The sequence below is a fragment of the Maniola jurtina genome, chromosome 28 (genome assembly GCF_905333055.1).
Source record: "Maniola jurtina chromosome 28, ilManJurt1.1, whole genome shotgun sequence".
Lineage (NCBI taxonomy): Eukaryota > Metazoa > Arthropoda > Insecta > Lepidoptera > Nymphalidae > Maniola > Maniola jurtina.
Genome location: NC_060056.1, coordinates 1,871,376 through 1,892,414, shown reverse-complemented (window position 1 = coordinate 1,892,414; position 21,039 = coordinate 1,871,376). Strand labels below are relative to the sequence as shown.

General features: G+C 38.2%; 4 protein-coding genes across 4 annotated transcripts in view; 2 read left to right on the top strand and 2 right to left on the bottom strand.

Moving 5' to 3' along the window:
• LOC123879663 (bromodomain-containing protein 8-like) overlaps positions 1 to 15,213 on the bottom strand; it is a 41,399-nt gene extending 26,186 nt beyond the window's left edge. Inside the window, exons 1-2 of the mRNA XM_045927511.1 lie at positions 15,202 to 15,213; positions 2,563 to 2,571 (exon numbers count right to left, since the gene is read on the bottom strand). The gene's annotated coding sequence lies outside the window, so the exon portion shown is untranslated. The remainder of the gene's footprint in view (positions 1 to 2,562; positions 2,572 to 15,201) is intronic.
• Positions 682 to 3,631, bottom strand: LOC123879300 (uncharacterized protein DDB_G0290685-like). Its single transcript, XM_045926944.1, has 5 exons — positions 2,927 to 3,631; positions 2,439 to 2,589; positions 1,435 to 1,581; positions 1,086 to 1,235; positions 682 to 710 (listed from the first exon to the last, which is right to left on the bottom strand). Exons 1-5 carry the CDS (start codon positions 3,629 to 3,631, stop codon positions 682 to 684), a joined length of 1,182 nt encoding a protein of 393 aa, XP_045782900.1.
• LOC123879677 (zinc finger protein 2 homolog) lies at positions 5,033 to 9,929 on the top strand (the record flags this gene model as incomplete). Its single annotated transcript, XM_045927545.1, has 7 exons — positions 5,033 to 5,154; positions 5,429 to 5,603; positions 5,790 to 5,882; positions 6,012 to 6,146; positions 6,382 to 6,629; positions 7,895 to 7,944; positions 8,680 to 9,929. Coding segments are annotated over exons 1-7 (2,025 nt in total), but the record flags the coding sequence as incomplete, so codon positions are not given.
• Positions 13,185 to 20,644, top strand: LOC123879673 (piggyBac transposable element-derived protein 4-like). Its single transcript, XM_045927537.1, has 5 exons — positions 13,185 to 13,389; positions 14,347 to 14,441; positions 15,223 to 15,375; positions 17,562 to 18,785; positions 19,682 to 20,644. The coding sequence occupies exons 1-5, from the start codon at positions 13,382 to 13,384 to the stop codon at positions 20,521 to 20,523; spliced, it is 2,322 nt and encodes a 773-aa protein (XP_045783493.1). The 5' UTR covers positions 13,185 to 13,381; the 3' UTR covers positions 20,524 to 20,644.
• The last annotated feature ends 395 nt before the right edge of the window (positions 20,645 to 21,039 follow it).

The following is a 21,039-nucleotide window of genomic DNA, read 5'->3' as shown; positions in this document are numbered from 1 at the left end:
TTAGTTAAACTATACAAGTATGGACCCGTCTGTGCCGGCGCTCGCCGACACACGCACGGCACCCCCTTAGAGCGCTTTCCAGTCAGTTTTAACAAAAAAAAACACTTCAAAAAGGTAGAACACGCCCGCCAGCTAACACCAACACAGACGAAGTCCTTATCATAGAGTAGGATGTATATAGGGTATAGAGTTATCACTCCCACGTATTTGGTCCTTATTGCGATCTTGACATTGTAGCTGTCATTCTACCGTAATCGAGCAGGCAAACCCCAAATCTACAAAGAGAATATAGTCCCTTGATCTGACAGATCACAGAATACTATAATAGTACTGTACGACAGGACTGAACTCTGACTGAACTCGATTTAGCTCGATTAGTAAAATTGACAGCTCCAATATTACAATCGCCATTGCCTGCCACAGATTCTCGCTCACTATTGGCTACAATGAATTGTTGCAACAAAACTACCATAAATTCAGCCAATCATAACAATTGAAATTGTAATAATGATTGATGTAGTTTTTCTGCAATGAGCGCCAGAGCGCCCCGGGAATCTGCTTATTTACCACAGACTAGGTAAAATGTACAATTTTCGTGGCAAAAACAACCGGTAGGGGTAGTACGAAAAAATAAACGGTTAAAAATAAAATAATAATATCTATTATTTAAGTATTCATATTTTATTTTTGTCGAAACGCGCACCTCGGATCTGAAAAGAACAAAAATAAGATCATTACTATGATGTCTTGCTTATATGGGCAAGTGTGGCTAGTACTTTTTCAGAAGCGGATCTAGGCTCCCAGTTCAACGCCAAAAAGTCTTGGATGAAGGATTATACAAAAAGTAGTGTAAGTCTAAGTACCATAAACTAATTTGACAGTTCAAAATCGAGTCCTATCTTTCTCGCGCTATCCTTTTCCGTAGGAAGAATTGTGAAAGAGATAGCTATTGTCTTGTCATAGACTAGAACCAGAACCCAACAGGTTTTTGAACAATACAATACACAGTAAACGCCTCGTGTTCAGATTGAACTACATACATAGTATTACATAGTTACTTGTACTTGTTTTGTGCACACTATTACCTCGTTCCAACCTCTCCTTTTCTCTACAACGGATGAACTTCAAAACTGTGTCCTGGTCTCCAGGAGCTGATATCTTGGCCTTGGCAGTAGGAAAGCCAGTCAAAAATGGCGCTGATTGCACACAGGGCTGTCGACTGACTAGTTCCAGCTCTATAAAAAGTAAAAATTGATCAAGTGCGAGTCGGATCTCGCTCTTTTAGGGTTCTGTACATAATAATAAACATCAAACGGGTGGGGTTTAAACCGCCGACCTTTCGGAATTCAGTCCGCTCTTCAACCGTTGAGCTATCGAGGCTCTAATCATCTATTGCATTGAGCTGCAGGAATTTATATGATTTGATTTACTCACTCTCATTAGGATGCTGACAGTTAAACATCCTGAGGTGGCAAATGCTGAGGAAGGTACGGTGAATATTGTGCTGGCAGCGCGCGCATACCATGACCTGACGGGCTGGACACTCCTTCGGGCAGTTATCCTTGTATTCTACGAAGTTTACTGAAACATACTCATCTATACTAATAAATAAAATTGGAGTGTCTGTCTGTAATTTCGAAATAACTACCTCATATTAATCTCATATGGTTATTTAAACGATACCAACACTGAATCACACGTTTTTAAAATTTTTGTCTGTCCGTCTGTCTGTTTGATAAGGCTAATCTTTGGAACGGCTGAACCGATTTTGACGGGATTTTCACAGACAAGTAGAGGATTGACCAGGGTGTAACATAGGCTACTTTTTTAACCGACTTTCAAAAAGGGAGTTGTGTTTTTCTACCTATGTACACCGAAATCTCCGAGATTTCTGAACCGATTTGCGTCATTTCTTTTTTAATCGATAGAGGAACTTTGCGACATTGTTTCATAAAAAATTTGGAGTCCAACTCTTCAATCCTGATGCTGCAGGGGATCTGACCAATGCACGCTAGCGAAGCTGTGGGCTTCAGCTAGTAATAATATATAGTTGTAATACTTGTAACAACTGTCACCCTCCCACGCATCTCCACTACCGCAGGAACCTACTCGGTTATGCTCTATGCCTAAAGATGATGCTTTTGATGCATTGATGTAGATTATAATATTACTAGCCGACACCCGCGACTTCGCCCGCATGGATTTAAGTTTTTCGAAATCCCATGGGAATTCTTTAATTTTCCGGGATAAAAAGTAGCCTATGTGCTAATCCAGGATATTATCTATCTCAATTCCATTTCAGCCAAATCCGTCCAGCGGTTTTTGCGTGAAGGAGTAACAAACACACACATACATACACACAAACTTTCGCCTTTATAATATTAGTGTGATGTGATTTGTGTGATAAGATGATAAAGATTAATAATATTTAAAAAAACCTTCATTTTCCTCGGTTTCATCATACTCCGCGTCAAACATCGAATCTTTTAATTCTTCTGTTTTTTGATGCGTCTTATCCATCTTTGTGTCATTAACAATATTATCAAAGTTTTCTCGGCTACCGTCATTCATGTCACCCAATTCCATCATCTAGAAATCATCTATTCTTATATATAACTAGCTGACGCCCGCGACTTCGTCCGCGTGGATTTAGGTTTTTCGAAATTCCGTGGGAACTCTTTGGTTTTCCGGGATAAAAAGTAGCTTATGTACTAATCCAGGATATTATCTATCTCCATTCCAAATTTCAGCCAAATCCGTCCAGTAGTTTTTGCGTGAAGGAGTAACAAAGTGTACAATAGGAGTAATATTAGTGTGATTACCGTTATATCATTATCATATACTTACTATGATAAATAATCTTAACATACCTATTAATTTTTTGACTATTACACATCATATCATAATATCATTACAATTTTCATACCTCTTGATTTTTAGCTTCACCATGATTATTTTTTTCAATATCTTCATCATCACTTTCTTCAAGTTCTTCATTATCACCATTATCCAGTCCTACATCAGGTTTTTCACTATCACCATGATTCTCTTCAGTACGTTGCTGATTAATACTGTCATCTTCTTCATCATCAAATTGTTGCTTATCATCCTCATTCAGTTCTTCCCCTTGTTCTTCAATATTACCATAATCATTATTTTCTTTAGCACGTTTCTGATTACCATCATCATTTCCTTCGTCATCAAGTACTTGCTCATCATTAGCGTCATTCAGTCTTCCACCATCTTCTTCATCATCAAATTCTTGTTTATCACCTTCATTCAGTCCTTCACCTTGTTCTTCATTATCACCATAATCATTACTTTCTTCAGCACGTTTCTGTTTATCATCATCTTTAGCGTCATTCAACCTTCGAGTAAGTTTTTTATTATCACTACCATAATTTTCTTTTTCATGCTTTTGTTTATCAACATCATCATAATTTTGGGGTATGAGTTTACTAATGTAATGACTACGTTTAAGACTCTGCTTGCCATGAGGTGTTAGTTTAGGAAAGTCTTCACCATCAGATTTTGTGGGGATATCAAAATCATCACTAACAGATCCTAATGCAAGGTCAGGATGGTTATCTCTCTGGATATAGCCCGGAGAAATAGCTGTGTCATCACTCATCGTGATTCCGCAAAGAATTGCCATCTACTGTATAGCCATACTTGCTGTGCGATGATGATCTTAAAATACGCTCTGGGAACAAATAGTTATTTTTGAAACTTCGGGATTATAAAATAAGAAATAAGATTTTGATAGACCATAGTGATGACAAACGTAAAATTTAATAAACGCCTTTCTTACTGTTGCGAATAGTTCAATTTTTATTAATCTTATTATTATATATTTGAATTTTTAACGTACCTTATATTTAAGCGCGTCCCATCTTAGACCACATCATCACTTTCCATCATGTGTGATTGTGGTCAAGCGCTTGCCTTTAATGAATACAAAAAAAACCTACCAAATAATAATACCAGACAAAGATTTCGAATTTTTACTAAGAGAGTCAACACAGAAATCAGCTTTTTTTTGAATGATTAGTGAAAGCGCAAATTAAAATACATAACACGCATCAGTGAAATTTCATGATGAATTTTATAGTTTTTTAATCAATTTCTGTGTTAATTAATTACTGACTGAGTGAAAATGTGTTAATTAAAATTAAGCTAAGTACCTTTTTAAATTTTAGGCCCTTTATCATCATGCTATTATACTGGTCTTTCTTAGAATGATTTTTCATTTACTCCAACGACCTAACCTGAAACATATATATTTTTTTAACAAATAGGTACCATTTTACTAATATGAAAAACTAAAACATACAATCATTGGTCGTAAATCCACCAAATGATTTTTATTGTTGTTATACATCGATATATAATGTTTTTATTTATTTTGTGAAATGTATAAATTAATAACGCTTTTGTCTTATTTTAAAGTTAGTTTTTATGGTGGCTAATGTTTGTATTGTTTGCGTGCATATTCCCATTGAACCGTGCACTCACGGCAAGTTTCTAAAGTTACCCGTCTGTTTACTGTAAACTACAAACTCTATGTTACTGCCACAGACCAATAACAAACGGTTACTGCTTTACTCTATGGTGGTTTCCGTTTTCCGTCGGCGCCGGCGGTTTACCCATAGACTTACGATTTTTTCGCTACGCTCATACCTGTGGGCCTGATCGTTCCTCCCTGTGTTGGGGACATAGACATACAATTTTCGCTTCGCTCAGTTGGGGACAATACGCAGAGAAACTTTCAGCTTTTATACAATAACGAAGTTCTGGCACGCGCTGGTTCTTAGTATAAAACCGGTTGCCTTTGTGTATTAATTACTTAGATTAGGTTAGGATACCTAATCAAAGATTTTTCGTGGATTCAAAGATCACAATGTTCAACACATTTCTAGTGTTACCCGTTGTCATTTTACGTTTGACAGCAGCTGTTTTGTGATTTTTTAGCACAGCTCTTTGCTATTGATCCGTGGTGGTGACCTTGAGTTGTTAGCTAAAATTTAAAAATTGTAATAAAAGCTAAGTAAGGAAAATTAAAATTTTCAAAATCTTAGAAATGCGTTGCTGTGTGCCCTTCTGCAAAACCACTGCGGAGGTCGTCTCCGAATCCGAGGAGATTACATTTCACGAGTGAGTGTTTCATTTAAACTTTGTATGTACTATAACCTAGACGCTTGCAGCCCTACTTTGTCTGCAGGGAGGTAACTGACCTGAGCCACCTTATTGCCCTGCTTCCCGCCAACCCAGGCTGATCGGAGCACGGCTCACAAGTGCGCGTTCACAAACCGAGCGAGTCTGTATCCAACTGTAGAGCTCCCCTCCAGGCAGAGCTATTTGCATTTTGTTTAATTATGAGTCACACGTTACGGAAGCTCCGAGCTATAGTCCAGAGTGTAATTTCCAGGTTCCCCAGCGAAGTGCATCTCCGAGCTGCTTGGCTCAGAGCCCTCGGCAAACAAGACACTCTCCTGCCAGAGCGTGCTGTGGTCTGCTCGCAGCATTTTCTAAACGATGACATTTATGAAACAGAAAGTGGCTCAAGGCGGATTCGTACTGGTGCTGTCCCCTCACCAGTGCTGGTAACTCCTTTATAATACTCCTAGCTTTCATTTTAAGCTATGATACATACACATATCAGTATATACTTAATAGTTCCTTTCAAAGGCTAATTTTTGTACATACAGTTCACATTTCAAGCTTTAGGTTCATTATGGAAGTTGGAAGGTGGAAATGATCATACTTATTACTGACAACATTTTGCACAGGTCTGCATGATATGCCTGGACACTCGCAGCAAGCTGTTTCTGATGAGTAAATACAAGCTGGAAGAAGCATATGAACATTTAGTGGGACATCCTGTAAGTTGTATTTCATATCATTCATAAGTCAGTGTGCAGTCTAAGAGCAGTGTCAACTGCTCGAGCAGTAGACCAGTGCACGGCCGCTCCAAGATTGAGCTGTATATAAATTAGTTGTGTTTGTTGCAGTTGTGTGGTCAAGGAAAGCTCAAACCAACGCTTTGTGTGCAATGTGCCCAGAGACTGGTGAACTTTAGCACATTCAGAGACAAGAGCTTGAGAGCGCGCTCCCTGATGATGGAGCTAGTTGACAGACATGAAGTGGTGAGAAATGTTTGATGCACTTTATTGTTATATGTAACAGAATGTTAGGTGCCAACTGTGTCGTTTAAGCGAAGTGTAACATGTTACATTGTGAGCATTCATCAAGTCAGTCCGCGTGATATGTTTAGCTGATGGGATGGACACACTTGTTACAAATGTTACGCTACGATGATATTTCAGATCTGCGAACACCTTTAGGTGCTCAAATTTGCCTAAAGGCATGAACTTGTTTCAGATAACAATACGACACGTCAAATTGATAAGCCGTGTAAAGTACCAACTACAGTCTGACATTGTCTCGGCAGTGTCAGAGCCTGACTACTGCGATGTGTACATAGCACACTCCGACGCGGACGGACGGACAGAACTAGACGCGACTGCGACTGCCGCAACTGATGAAGCAGTTGCAGTGAAACGGGAACTTGAAGACCGTGAAGATGATGAAGACGAGCCAGCCGCGGCCGAAACACAGGCTCCCACCGCGTACGTACCATATGTGACAAACACAGGCTCCCACCGCGTACGTACCATATGTGACAAACACAGGCTCCCACCGCGTACGTACCATATGTGACAAACACAGGCTCCCACCGCGTACGTACCATATGTGTCAAACACAGGTTCCCACCGCGTACGCACCATATGTGACAAACACAGGCTCCCACCGCGTACGTACCATATGTGACAAACACAGGCTCCCACCGCGTACGTACCATATGTGACAAACACAGGCTCCCACCGCGTACGTACCATATGTGACAAACACAGGCTCCCACCGCGTACGTACCATTTGTGACAAACACAGGCTCCCACCGCGTACGTACCATATGTGACAAACACAGGCTCCCACCGCGTACGTACCATATGTGACAAACACAGGCTCCCACCGCGTACGTACCATATGTGTCAAACACAGGTTCCCACCGCGTACGCACCATATGTGACAAACACAGGCTCCCACCGCGTACGTACCATATGTGACAAACACAGGCTCCCACCGCGTACGTACCATATGTGACAAACACAGGCTCCCACCGCGTACGTACCATATGTGACAAACACAGGCTCCCACCGCGTACGTACCATATGTGACAAACACAGGCTCCCACCGCGTACGTACCATATGTGACAAACACAGGCTCCCACCGCGTACGTACCATATGTGACAAACACAGGCTCCCACCGCGTACGTACCATATGTGACAAACACAGGCTCCCACCGCGTACGTACCATATGTGACAAACACGCTCCCACCGCGTACGTACCATATGTGATGAGTAATGCAAAGTGTATTAATTGTAATTAACTTACTTTACTACTGCTACTAGTCCCATTTGCAAGACACTTTGGATGGTACTCTTTACGAAATAAAACATTATGTAGAAATGTCCTTGGAGTGTAGATAAAAACCAAAAATTATTAACTTTGTACAGTGTTTCCCCGTCGATTCAGATGTGAACAAGATATTTCCTTTGGTAGAAGTGTTATACAAAAGCTTCGACGTAAAGGGCGACTAATATAATATTATTTATTATTCGTTTTAGTCAAAACTATCTGGATTGTAAATTGTGTATTTTTTAAATATTTAATTAATTGTTATCGTTATTACAAATTTACAATTATTATTATTATAAAAATATAAATATTTACAATTATTATGTACAATTACAATATTAATTTGCTCTCTAATAACAATCGGCTGTTTAATTTGCTACTTTTCTATAATTATGACATTATATCCTTTCAGGCACATTATTCAAAAGCGAGATTCGTCGGGAGACTGCGATCAAGCTTTGGGTAAGACAACTAACTTTACACGCGTTTTAACTCTTAAGTTGGGACTAGGCATTCAGCGGCATTTTCAATCCAGCTGGATTTATGCTGGATCAAAGTAAACCCATCTTTTGGCGTTGGATCTAGCGGTGTGGATCCACAATCACCTAAAAACCAGAAACTGTCATTCCATGCAAAAACGCCAAAAAAATTTTTGTTTCGTTTTGTCGCGCGTACTTTAGTTAGTCGCACGCGACGCGATGAAGAGAGCTATGCTTGGAGTTTCTCTGCGTGATCAAATCAGAAATGAGTAGATCCGTAGGGGAACAAGAGTAGCCGACATAGTTCAACGAGTTGCGAAGCTGAAGTGGCAATAGGCAGGGCACATAGTTTGATAACTCGATAGATATTGGGGACCCAAGGTGCTGGAATGGTGACCTCGCACCAGAAGACGCAGCGTTGGAAGACCCCCCACTGGTGGGCGGACGACATCTGACGAGTCGCAGGGAGCCGCTGGATTCAGGCGGCGCGAGACCGTGGCGTGTGGGAGTCCCTACGAGAGACCTATGTCCAGCCGTGGACGTGTATCGGTTGATGATGATGATGATGATGAAGTGAGGTTGCCCTTCTGTCACCCTTGTGACACGTGCTACACCCTCTCTGCACAGTACCAGAGACTCCCTCCTCTAGACCCTCTCTGTACAGTACTTTTAGGTTTGATTTGAGATGAAACGAATATCCGATGCTGTTCTGTTTCAGTCGCTCCTTCGGTTCTCGCGACCAATCACGGAAACGAAGAACATCCAACTGATACAGACGACGAGTTGGGTATATTGTCTTTCGAAAATAATACAAACACTTTTGAATATTCAACGAAACCTCAGGACTCCGAACTAAAACCAAAGGAAACCTTTACAAAAATAAGTGATAATATCAATATTCGAACGACGAGGCGAAACGAACACAATTCTCAGGATATATCCGGTACACAGTTAGGAAACTATAGTGACCAGATACAGTATATCTGTGACGTTTGCCAAAAGATATTTCAACGGAAAAGTTCCTTAGTTACCCACATTAGGGCGCACACTTACGCAAACACTTTCTCATGTAAGTTAAGAAAGCGCAAATTCAGTCAGAACAGTACTTCATCGAGCCCCAGGAGGACTCACACTGGCGAGAAGCCTTTTGTTTGTAAGTTGTGCGATTATAAATGTTCAGTTAACAGTAGTTTAGTGAGTCACATGAGAACTCACACTGGCGAAAAGCCTTTTGTTTGTAAACTGTGCGATTATAAATGTACAATTAACAGCAGTTTAGTGAAACACATGAGAACTCACACTGGCGAAAAGCCTTTCGCTTGTAAGTTCTGTAAATATAAATGCACAGAAAGTGGTAGTTTAGTGAAACACATGAGAACTCACACTGGCGAAAAGCCTTTTGTCTGTAAGTTGTGCGATTATAAATGTACAGTTAACAGTAGTTTAGTGATTCACATGAGGACCCACAATGGCGAAAAACCTTTTGTTTGTAAGTTGTGCGATTATAAATGTACAATTAACAGTAGTTTAGTGAGTCACATGAGGACTCACACCGGCGAAAAACCTTTTGTTTGTAAGTTGTGCGATTATAAATGTACAGTTAACAGTAGTTTAGTGAGTCACATGAGGACTCACACCGGCGAAAAACCTTTTGTTTGTAAGTTGTGCGATTATAAATGTACAGTTAACAGTAATTTAGTAAGTCACATGAGGAGACACACTAGCGAAAAGCCTTTTGTTTGTATACTATGTGATTATAAATTTACAATTAAGAGTCATTTAGTGAGTCACATGAGGACTCACACTGGCGAAAAGCCTTTTGTTTGTAAGTTGTGCGATTATAAATGTACAGTTAACAGTAGTTTAGTGAGTCACATGAGGACTCACACTGGCGAAAAGCCTTTCGCTTGTAAGTTTTGTAAATATAAATGCACAGAAAGTGGTACTTTAGTGAAACACATGAGGACTCACACTGGCGAAAAGCCTTTTGTTTGTAAGTTGTGCGATTATAAATGTACAGTTAACAGTAGTTTAGTGAGTCACATGAGAACTCACACTGGCGAAAAGCCTTTCGCTTGTAAGTTTTGTAAATATAAATGCACAGAAAGTGGTACTTTAGTGAAACACATGAGGACTCACACTGGCGAAAAGCCTTTTGTTTGTAAGTTGTGCGATTATAAATGTACAGTTAACAGTAGTTTAGTGAGTCACATGAGAACTCACACTGGCGAAAAGCCTTTTGTTTGTAAGTTGTGCGATTATAAATGTACAGTTAACAGTAGTTTAGTGAAACACATGAGGACTCACACTGGGTAAGCACCTCGGCTCTTGCTTGTAAGCTAAGCAAGGACAGCTGTCGCGGAACTGCTAGTTCGCTCTGAGGCTTCCTGTACATGAAGCCGGAGCCGCACCGTGAGTTAGTGTCACACTAATTTTATAAAGGAGAAAGTTTGTATGTGTGTGTGTGTGTGTGTGTATGTTTGTTACTCCTTCACGCAAAAACTACTAGACGGATTGGGCTGGAATTTAGAATGGAGATAGATTATACCCTGGATTAGCACATAGGCTACTTTTTACCCCGGAAAATCAAAGAGTTCCCACGGGAATTTTAAAAAACCTACATCCACGCGAACGAAGTCGCGGGTATCAGCTAGTAAACAAATAAGAATCGCACATGAGTCGTAGCGAGCTACGTAAGCGGCAGCTTGCAGGGTGGACTGAGGGAAACGAAGGCAATTTACTTTCTCATTTTATTCTTAACCTAGCTTGTACTTAAGGTGACAATATTGTTCACCTACTAAATTAATGAGTACCTTATTAACTAAATCTTTAGTTTTCATATGTACTTCCTTTCCACTATACTGAGATGTTGGTTACATTGGGATCACGTGCAGACGCGAGCGGAATTGATGGTGATGCTATGCGCTGGTGTTACAAGGTCGTGCTGCGTCGGCGAATTTCCCCACGTAGTAGATATACGTAACTGGTTTCATATCGCATTGAGAATTTAAAAGAAGAAATCGTTTACCTACGAAATTATTACGTATAAAGTACTATTGATGGATGAATTGTTACCCATATTATGTAATAACTAATAAACTATGATTAGTTTTTATTGTTATCCTTTTTTTATGTAATATGATTGTTTGTTTAAAATACCGTGATGGCAAAACAGGGATTTTAAGTTCAGTCGGATGCAACAGCTAGTGTATAGTGATAGTTGTCATAGTGAGCTATGTGCAGCGCATGTTACGCTAGTGCCGTCCAAGGGGCGCGCCGCTGTAGGTATATTTCTCGGGTCACGCAAGCCCGACCTGTCTGTACTTGAAATTATTGTATTTAGATTTTAAGCTAATTTATAAAGTTTTATTTTAGAAACTGTATGAATTGTTATATGATGTACCTACTTGACCAATAAATTATGATAAGCTTTTACTTTATTCCGCCTTTTATTGATAAAACACGCCTTTTATTTGCTAAAGATGTATTCTAAAGGTACATACTGACTAGCAGGATGATTCGGCTGTTATATAATAGAAACTAAACTACAAATAGTATAAGGATTACAATAATTATTCAATATAATCGGGGCAAAAAAAAAATATCATTCGTGTGTCCCCTTGCAAATAAATATAGAAGGTATTTGATACTTTACTTCTTAGGATTCCGTATCTACCTCAAACGAAAAAACGGAACCTTTATAGGATCACTTTATTGTGTCTGTCTGTCTGCCCGTCTGTCGTGTCTATTAAGAAAACCTGTAGGGTCCTGTCCGTTGACCTAGAATCATGAAAGGCTAGTAGGTATAGTCTTACAGCACAATAGTAACGGAAAAAATCCGAAAAAACGTGAATTTGTGTTTCAATTTTCACATTGAGATAATTCATATAAGTCTTTTCATATGAAACCCCATGTGGGGTATTATATGAATAGGCTTTTCTGAAACAGATTTTTATTTATTTTTATGCATAATAGTTTTTGATTTATTGTGCAAAATGTAGGAAAAAGTACTCGCATATGGAACACTCGGTGCGCAAGTCTGACTCGCACTTGGCCGATTTTTCTGGAGTATATATTATCTACTTATGAGTAAATAGACGGAGAGCTAGCGCGTGCTTGACCTTCGTTATTTTCTAAAAGCTGAGTTTAAAAGTTTAAGGGTTACTGGATGCGGGTTTGCAACGGTTCTGTCTGGCAATGCATTGATTTCTAATATGTATTATTGCGTACATATAATAATAAATATAGTTTGACAAAAGAACTTTTACACCTTTATTACCTGTCATCTCCCAAAGCCACCATGATCCAAACTTCATATAGTCGCTGATCCAGCGATGTCATATCTACCAACTTTTTGGTAGATCTACCAATTTTCACTTCAATCTACCTATCTACCAACTTAGACCTAAAAACTACCTATTTTTAGGGTTCCGTAGCCAAATGGCAAAAAACGGAACCCTTATGGATTCGTCATGTCTGTCTGTCCGTCCATATGTCACAGCCACTTTTTTCCGAAACTATAAGAACTATACTGTTGAATCTTGGTAAGTAGATATATACTGTGAACCGCATTAAGATTTTTACATAACTAAATATAGAAAAAATACAATAAATTTTGGGGGTTCCCCATACTTAGAACTGAAACTCCAAAATTTTTTTTTCATCAAACCCTGTGGTGTAGGTATCTATGCATAGGTCTTCAAAAATGATATTGAGGTTTCTAATATCATTTTTTTTCTAAACTGAATAGTTTGCACGAGACACACTTCCAAAGTGGTAAAATGTGTGTGTGTGTGTGTGTCCCCTGTAACTTCTAAAATAAGAGAATGATAAAACTAAAAAAAAATATGACGTAGGTACATTACCATGCAAACTTCCACCGAAAATTGGTTTGAACGAGATCTAGTAAGTAAAATAACTATACCAAGTGGGGTATCATATTATGAAAGGGCTTTATCTGTACATTCTAAAATAGATTTTTATTTATTTTTATGCATAATAGTTTTTGATTTATCGTGCAAATCGTGCGGTTTTTTAATTAGTTTGACATAATATCACCACTTTATATATATTTGAATTATTTTTAATCTTAAAAAATCTTCTAAATTGAGGTGGTAGATCTACCAATTTTGCATTTTACATTCTACCAACTTCTACCAACATTTGGCACATAATCTACCAATTTTCTAAAATTCGGGTTGGCAACACTGCCTGTGGCTCATAGCCAACTAATACCTAATCTGTGGCTCATAGTTTTTATGGGTTTACCGGTGCACCATTTCACGATTTTGTGAAACTTTAATTAATAATTTTTAATAGTAATTATCTACGTAGAATGCTGATTGTTATTATTCTTGATATTATTTTTACTTTAAACATATTCAAGATTTGAAACTGTATTTAAATATACAACAGATGCCATGGAATCGTAAGTTAACTTCTGTTTTATTTTATTTGAATTTTAAACAAGCCATAAGGTGTTAAAACTTTTCAATCTAGATTATGGTAGAAGCTTACAATCTTACATCAGAGAATTTGTTTTTTGAGCAATATTTTCATGACCTCTCTATTGTAACATCAAAACTAATCTCAATTATGTGGGTAGGTACCTATTACGCTAAACAAGTTAAATGCACCAAGTCCATGGACTTAGCCCTTGATGAATGTGTTAAATTCATCCAAGACCGCGAGATCTTTATAGCAAAGCGTATAGTATAGTGGTCAAGATTACCTTTTATTTGTGGAATCCAGGGTTCAGTACCATGTACCTAGGTATATCTACTCACTTAAATTTTCGTAGTTATGAGCGTTCTAAGCAATTGAATATTACTTGTTAATTGCTTTAACATAGGGCATACCATGCTGGCCAAGTGCTGATTAGCAGACTTTATACACCTTTGAGAATAATAATATAAAATACCCATACTCTGAAAAGTTAGAGGTTTAAGCTTGGTTTAGTGATTGCCTGTTTTACACAAACTCCTAACTAAACTGACAGTTCTATCTTATGTAAATCTAAAGTTCCCATGTAAGCATATCTATGGTGTGCTTACATGGGAAATTTTTAAGCAATTGTAGCTCAGCACACATATCGTTCGATCTGGAGCCATAAGTTGAGCAAACTGGAGCAATTATTTTGCATAACATTGCTGAAATTTTCAAATATTGCTGGGTATTGCAGTAAATAGCTTCCTTTGGTTGTGACATAATGACTGAATTGCCTGGAATAATTGTGGAATTTCAAATGCCCATGTAAGAATGGAAAAGTCCAATATATTTAGACCTGTCATTTTAGTTTAGAGTTTGTGTATAGCAAACAGAATTCGCCACATACTTAATCTACATATTTTGTAATCTAATTAAAATATTCAATATAATTTTTCAGCGCTGACCAAAATATGGCGGCAATACAACCACCTAACATCCAAGATCAAAGTACAAATAATATCCATTTTGATCCATTTAACTTGGTTAATTATGGTAAGTAGTGTTTGTTAGTTTGGGAGGCTTGAGGCGTGGCTAGTAACCACCCTACCGTCAAAACCGATGATAGAAACCAATCAAAGGTATGGGTTTAATTAAACTACCATATCCCTTCTAAGTTGGCCCGCTTCCATCTTAGAATGCATCATCACTTAGCATAGGTGGATTACAGTCATGGGATCATTAGAATAAACAAGTGTAAATTAAAAATTTATAACACCCCCGACGATCCAAAGTATTTGAGTTTTCCAAAACATCATTTTCAAATAAATAATTATGTATTTAGGCAACGTCCATCTTGACAGCTTGATATTTGTCAATTGACATAATATTAAGAACCTAACGGTTATCTAACCTTCTTTTCTACAAGAAAACTAGAAAAGAGCTGATAACTCTTAAACGGCTGAACCAATTTTTTTGGATTATAGCTAAGAACACTCTCGATCAAGCCACCTTTCAAACAAAAAAAACTAAACTAAAATCGGTTCATTCGTTTAGGCGCTACGATGCCACAGACAGATACACAGATACACAGACACACAGATACACAGATACACACGTCAAACTTATAACACCCCTCTTTTTGGGTCGGGGGTTAAAAAAAAGCTACAGTGACTGACTAAAAGACAAGGGACAGCTTTTAACTGGGGGATCACAGATGTGAAATTTGAAGATTTGAAGAATTAGGGTTAAAAATATATAATGCTTGTGTGAATTAGGGCTTATAGTATGGGTATAAAATGTATACATTATACAGCAATTTTTTTTTGCTTTTCAGGCAGTGAACTGGAAGATACAGATGTAGAAAACAGTGATGCAGATGATGAGAACGATCACACTCATTGGCCGAGATTAGTCAGACCAGTTTACACATGCAGCGACGACGAAGAGGACTATGAGGAAGAGATGGAGCAAATGTTTGAGGATACAGGTATATACTAAAAAAATCCTAATCCTAATCCATACTAATATTATGAATGCGAAAGTGTGTCTTTCTGTCTGTCTGTCTGCTACCTTTTCACGGCCTAACAGTGTAAACGATTCTGACGAAATTTGGTACAGGGTTACCTTATATCCTGGGGACGGACATAGGCTACTTTTTATCCCGAAAAATCAAAGAGTTCCGAGGGATTTCGAAAAACGTAAATCCACGCGGACGAAATCGCGGGCATCAGCTAGTGAATAATGATAAAGTAGACTTTTAAATTCGGGATGTTTTCACATCGAAAATTCCAAATTGGCTGGAAGATCAATGTCTTCGAACATTGCGTATTGTCAGTGATGACCAAGTGATGACATCTAGATCTGAGACAAGACAAGAAAAGTTTGTAATAATTGAATTAAGTTTTATTCACTAAGATTATATTATTACCTAACATAATCACACTAATATTATAAAGCCGAAAGTTTGTGTGTGTGTGTGTGTGTGTGTGTGTGTGTGTGTGTGTGTGTGTGTGTGTGTGTGTGTGTGTGCGTGCGTGCGTGCGTGCGTGCGTGCGTGCGTGCGTGCGTGCGTGCGTGCGTGCGTGCGTGCGTGCGTGCGTGCGTGCGTGCGTGCGTGCGTGCGTGCGTGCGTGCGTGCGTGCGTGCGTGCGTGCGTGCGTGCGTGCGTGCGTGCGTGCGTGCGTGCGTGCGTGCGTGCGTGCGTGCGTGCGTGCGTGCGTGCGTGCGTGCGTGCGTGCGTGCGTGCGTGCGTGCGTGCGTGCGTGCGTGCGTGCGTCCGTGCGTGTGTGCGTGTGTGCGTGTGTGCGTGTGTGCGTGTGTGCGTGTGTGCGTGTGTGCGTGTGTGCGTGTGTGCGTGTGTGTGTGTGTGTGTGTTTGTTACTCCTTCACACAAAAACTACCAGACGGATTTGGCTGAAATTTGGAATGGAGATAGATAATATCCTGGATTAGCACATTACTTTTTATCCCGGAAAATCAAAGCGTTTCCACGGGATTTCGAAAAACCTAAATCCACGCGGGCGAAGCCGCGGGCATTGGCTAGTATTATATATACAAGAGTGAACATCTAAAATCTAAATTATTAAAACAAAGAACCTAAAACTAAAAACCTTAAAATAATAAAATACCTAACTAAAATAAATTATTAAAAGAAGTCCCTTTAGGCAAGGTTCCGAAGATACTGGCAGCGTTCCCCCTTTGGATGGCTAGACTAATTCTTTGTCCGAGGTAGCTGCCCGCTCTTCGGTCTCCTGTGATGTCGACTAACCTTTTTGATATTTCTCTAAAAAGCCTTATAGCGCTGGGACCTCACGGACCAAGGGTCTTGACACCAAATGGGACAAAATCAAGTCTGTAATTATGTAGTCATATAGTAATTATGTAGCCATGTAGTAAATCATGTCTACTTGTTTCCCTACAGACCCTAAAAATATATTATCATCTGTATTAGGGTGGTCCTTATTTTTCGACTTTTGAATTATCCCCGGGGCACTTTCTCATTTGATTATATACCTCTAAATATGAAATAAGTTTTTTTTGTTTTTTTGTTTTGTTAAGATTCAGAGGTCGCTACCAGCTGTCAAAATTTTTACAAAAAGCGTTGAAGGGCAGCTCAAATTATGGTTTCATTTAGGTGTTTATTTTACATTTTACGCGCTCACATAGACAATCGGTTCTTCCCCTGCCTCCCCTCGACCTCTCATCTTTACCGACGCGTCGAGATTTGGACCGATCATACAAACAAAATCATAAGCCATAAGCGCTTCTCCATATTAACGTATTACGCCTATTATTCTATTATTATTTGTTCTATTTGTTGTTGTTGTTGTTATTCTAGATCTATTACTAAGCCACATATCGATATATCTCTCCATTATCTATGCCCCAAAATAAAAAATTTAAAAAACAAAAAAAAAAAATTGACCTTTTACTTGTTTAAAATTCAAACCTTGGTAGCGACCTTTAAATGTCATTTAAAAAAATTCAAAAAAAATACTGAATTATACTTTCTAATGGTATATAATCAAATAACGTGGTGCCCCGCGAAATTTAAGAAAAAAAAAAATTTCTTAGGAATAAGGACCACCCTAAATTCTGTATATTCATATTATCATCTGTAGTAAAACAAGTCTACCTGTTATCCTACATATCCTAAAAATATCGTTTTTACAGGCAGCGAAGAGGATACAAGCAGTGGATCCGAGGTAGATGAAGATCGACTCTCCAAATATATTTACCGAGAACCATACAGCGATAGTGATGAGAGCTTGGATGAAAATGATGAAAACTCATCCCACACTGAAACACTTTCAGGTTCAAATACAACACAAAAGGATCAGTTTGATTGGAAACCACTCAAAATTTCTCAAAATGTTAACACATCTCGTCCCAAAAATTCTGAAGACCACGATGGCAAACCTGAAGAAGAAAATTCTCAAAATTGTAATAGTGCATCCAGTGGAAAAGATAAAAATGATAAAGACATAGTTAACACGTCATGTGGTCCCAAAAATACTGAAAACCATGGTGGAAAACCTGATATCAAAAAAGATTCTCAAAATTTTAATGATGCATTCAGTGGAGTAGTTCAAAATGTAAAAGACAAATCTGGTCCCGAAAATTCAGAGGACTACGATGTCAAACCTGGTTTCAAAGAAGGAAATTCTCAAAATTTTAATGAAAAATCCAGTGGAAAAGATCGAAATGAAAAAGATTTATCTGATTCCAGTAGTAAAGCTTCACAAAGTCCTGAAAATGAAAGTGATTTAGAAGTGTCCTCTGAGAATTTTCAAAACAGAAGAGAAAAGTTTGATAATAATAATGTTGGACCTACAAAAGCATATGCAAATCCATATGAAGCTTTCACAGCTATATGGGATCAAAAAATTATGGAACATATAGTTACTGAGACCAATCGCTATGCCCGTCAGTCGAAAATCCAACAATGGCAAGACACAACAATAGACGAAATGTATGTGTATTTCGGGTTAATTGTTAGTACTACAACAATTGTTAACGACGTTATTAAACATTATTGGGTTGAAAGTCTTGCAACCACAGGGTATCTTTACTTAATGCCTTATCGACGTTTCAAAGAACTGACTTATTGTATACATTTCACTGATAACAACATACTCAATGAAAAAATCAATGAAATCGATAATTCTCAGGCCAAATTATGCAAGCTGCAGCCTTTAATAGATCATCTGAATGAGAAATTTTCTACCCTATACAATGTAGGACAAAATGTTATTTTGGATGAAGGCTTGACTCAGTGGAAAGGTTGGATTGTTAATACCCGAAGAATTTGTATAGAACCGGACCCCGTTGAGGTCAAAAGTGTTGAGATTTGTGAACCAAATACAGGGTACTTGTGGCGTATGCAGTTAGTTCCAGGTGTTTTTTTTTATAATTTTTTATGACTACTACTAATTTTATTATAGTTAGTTGGTTTGTTTGTTATACTAATACTAAATACTAAAACAGCTAACAAAAGAAATTGGTCAAATGCGAATCAGACTCGCGCACCGAGGGTTGCGTACTCAGATATTTTTTCGTCATTTTGCACGATAAATCAAAAACTATTTTGCATAAAAATAAATAAAAATCTGTTTTAGAATGTACAGGTAAAGTCCTTTCATATGATACCCAACTTGGCATAGTCTTCTTACTTTGAAAATTAAAACAATTTTTTTTTCTGTAACCACAAATTCACGGTTTTGGATTTATTCCCTTACTTGTGCTATAAGACCTACCTACCTGCCAAATTTCGTGATTCTAGGTCGACGGGAAGTACCCTATAGGTTTTCTTAACAGACACGACGGACGGACGGACTAACAGACAGACAGTCAACAAAGTGATCCTATAAGGGTTCCGTTTTTTCTTTTGAGGTACGGAACCCTAAAAAATCAGTCAACTGCGAGTCAGACACGCATTTGACCGATTTTTGAAGAGTTCCGTACAAGAAATACTACTTTTTAACCCCCGACCCAAAAAGAGGGGTGTTATAAGTTTGACGTGTGTATCTGTGTATCTGTGTATCTGTGTATCTGTCTGTGGCATCGTAGCGCCTAAACGAATGAACCGATTTTAATTTAGTTTTTTTTGTTTGAAAGGTGGCTTGATCGAGAGTGTTCTTAGCTATAATTCAAGAAAATCGGTTCAGCCGTTTGAAAGTTATCAGCTCTTTTCTAGTTACTGTAACCTTCACTTGTCGGGGGTGTTATAAATTTTTAATTTACACTTGTTAAACCATGAAATAAGCCTAAAAATATTTTTTCTACTTTTCCAGGTGATATAACTACTGGAATGATACCAGGCTTACTTACTGAACTCCTAAAGGGCTTGGAAGGTAAAGGGCATACCATTTGGATGGATAAGTTTTACAGCTCACCCATTTTAGCTAGACAATTGAAACAGCGCGGTTTCGACTGCGCTGGCTTAGTTCAAAAATCCTACTTACCCACTGAAGTGTCGGAAAGAGTCAGAAATATAATTGATGATGAGACTGAAAAGAACAGAAATATGTCCGAAATACACGGCAGCACATCTGGGGATGTTGATATATTTGCGTGGATTACTAAAAATAGATGTGTGAATTTTATTACCACCTATCATGGAACTGAAACAGTGGTAACTAACAATCTGAAGACACCTAAAATAATGTTAGATTACAACCGACACACCCAAGGCGTTCACAGGAAAGACAATTTGCTGTTTAAATTCCCGATGGAGAGGAAAAATTTGCTGTTTAAATTCCTAATAAATCGAAAAAATGCGAAAGTTTGGTACAAAATGTTTTTCCGAAAACTTTTGAACGTAAGCGTTTTGAATGCACACATTTTGTACAATAAAAGGGATATGAAACATTACGATTTCCGCAAGAAACTATGCAAGCAAATTCTGTGCCGTCACAGGTATAAATCACCGTCTGCGGCTGACCCTCCCGCAGGATTTCATGTACCTGTATCATACATATTAATGAAAAAACAAAAAATGAATGAAAAAAGATGCGTTTCGTGTAAAAACATTACAGATTGTCATTTGTGCCCTCTCTGCGGGAGTCCGTGCTCTAGCAAGTTCCATGATAGTGATGAAGATGATAGTGATGAAGATGATAGTGATGACTTCTAAGGAAGAATGTATGAACCACTTTGAAAGCTGCTCCAAAATAATTGTGATAATTGTAGTTTTGTCGAATAAATCATTGCATTGTGCTCATCATTGTACCTGTGATTAATTATATCTGTGATTAATTACTATGCCTGTGATTATTACATTGCCTTATCATTGTGATTATAAATCATCATTATGTGATTATTACACTTCGATCATCATTAAACTTTTGATCACTGCATTGCAATCATCATACCTGTGAGTATTTTTGCGGTTTGCGCGCACGACTATAATTATCATTGTGATCATCACGTATTGTCCGTGCAGACTCTCTCTGCGAGAGTCCCTGATAGAGAAGATGATAGTTCCTATAGTGATGATAGTGATCATCATGACTTGTAAGGAAAAAGTGCACAGTGCATGCTGCTCTGAAATACTTGTGACATTTGTGTAATAATTATATTATATTGCATTATAATTATATTGCATTATGATCATCATTATACCTGTGATTATTGACCTTATCATTGAATG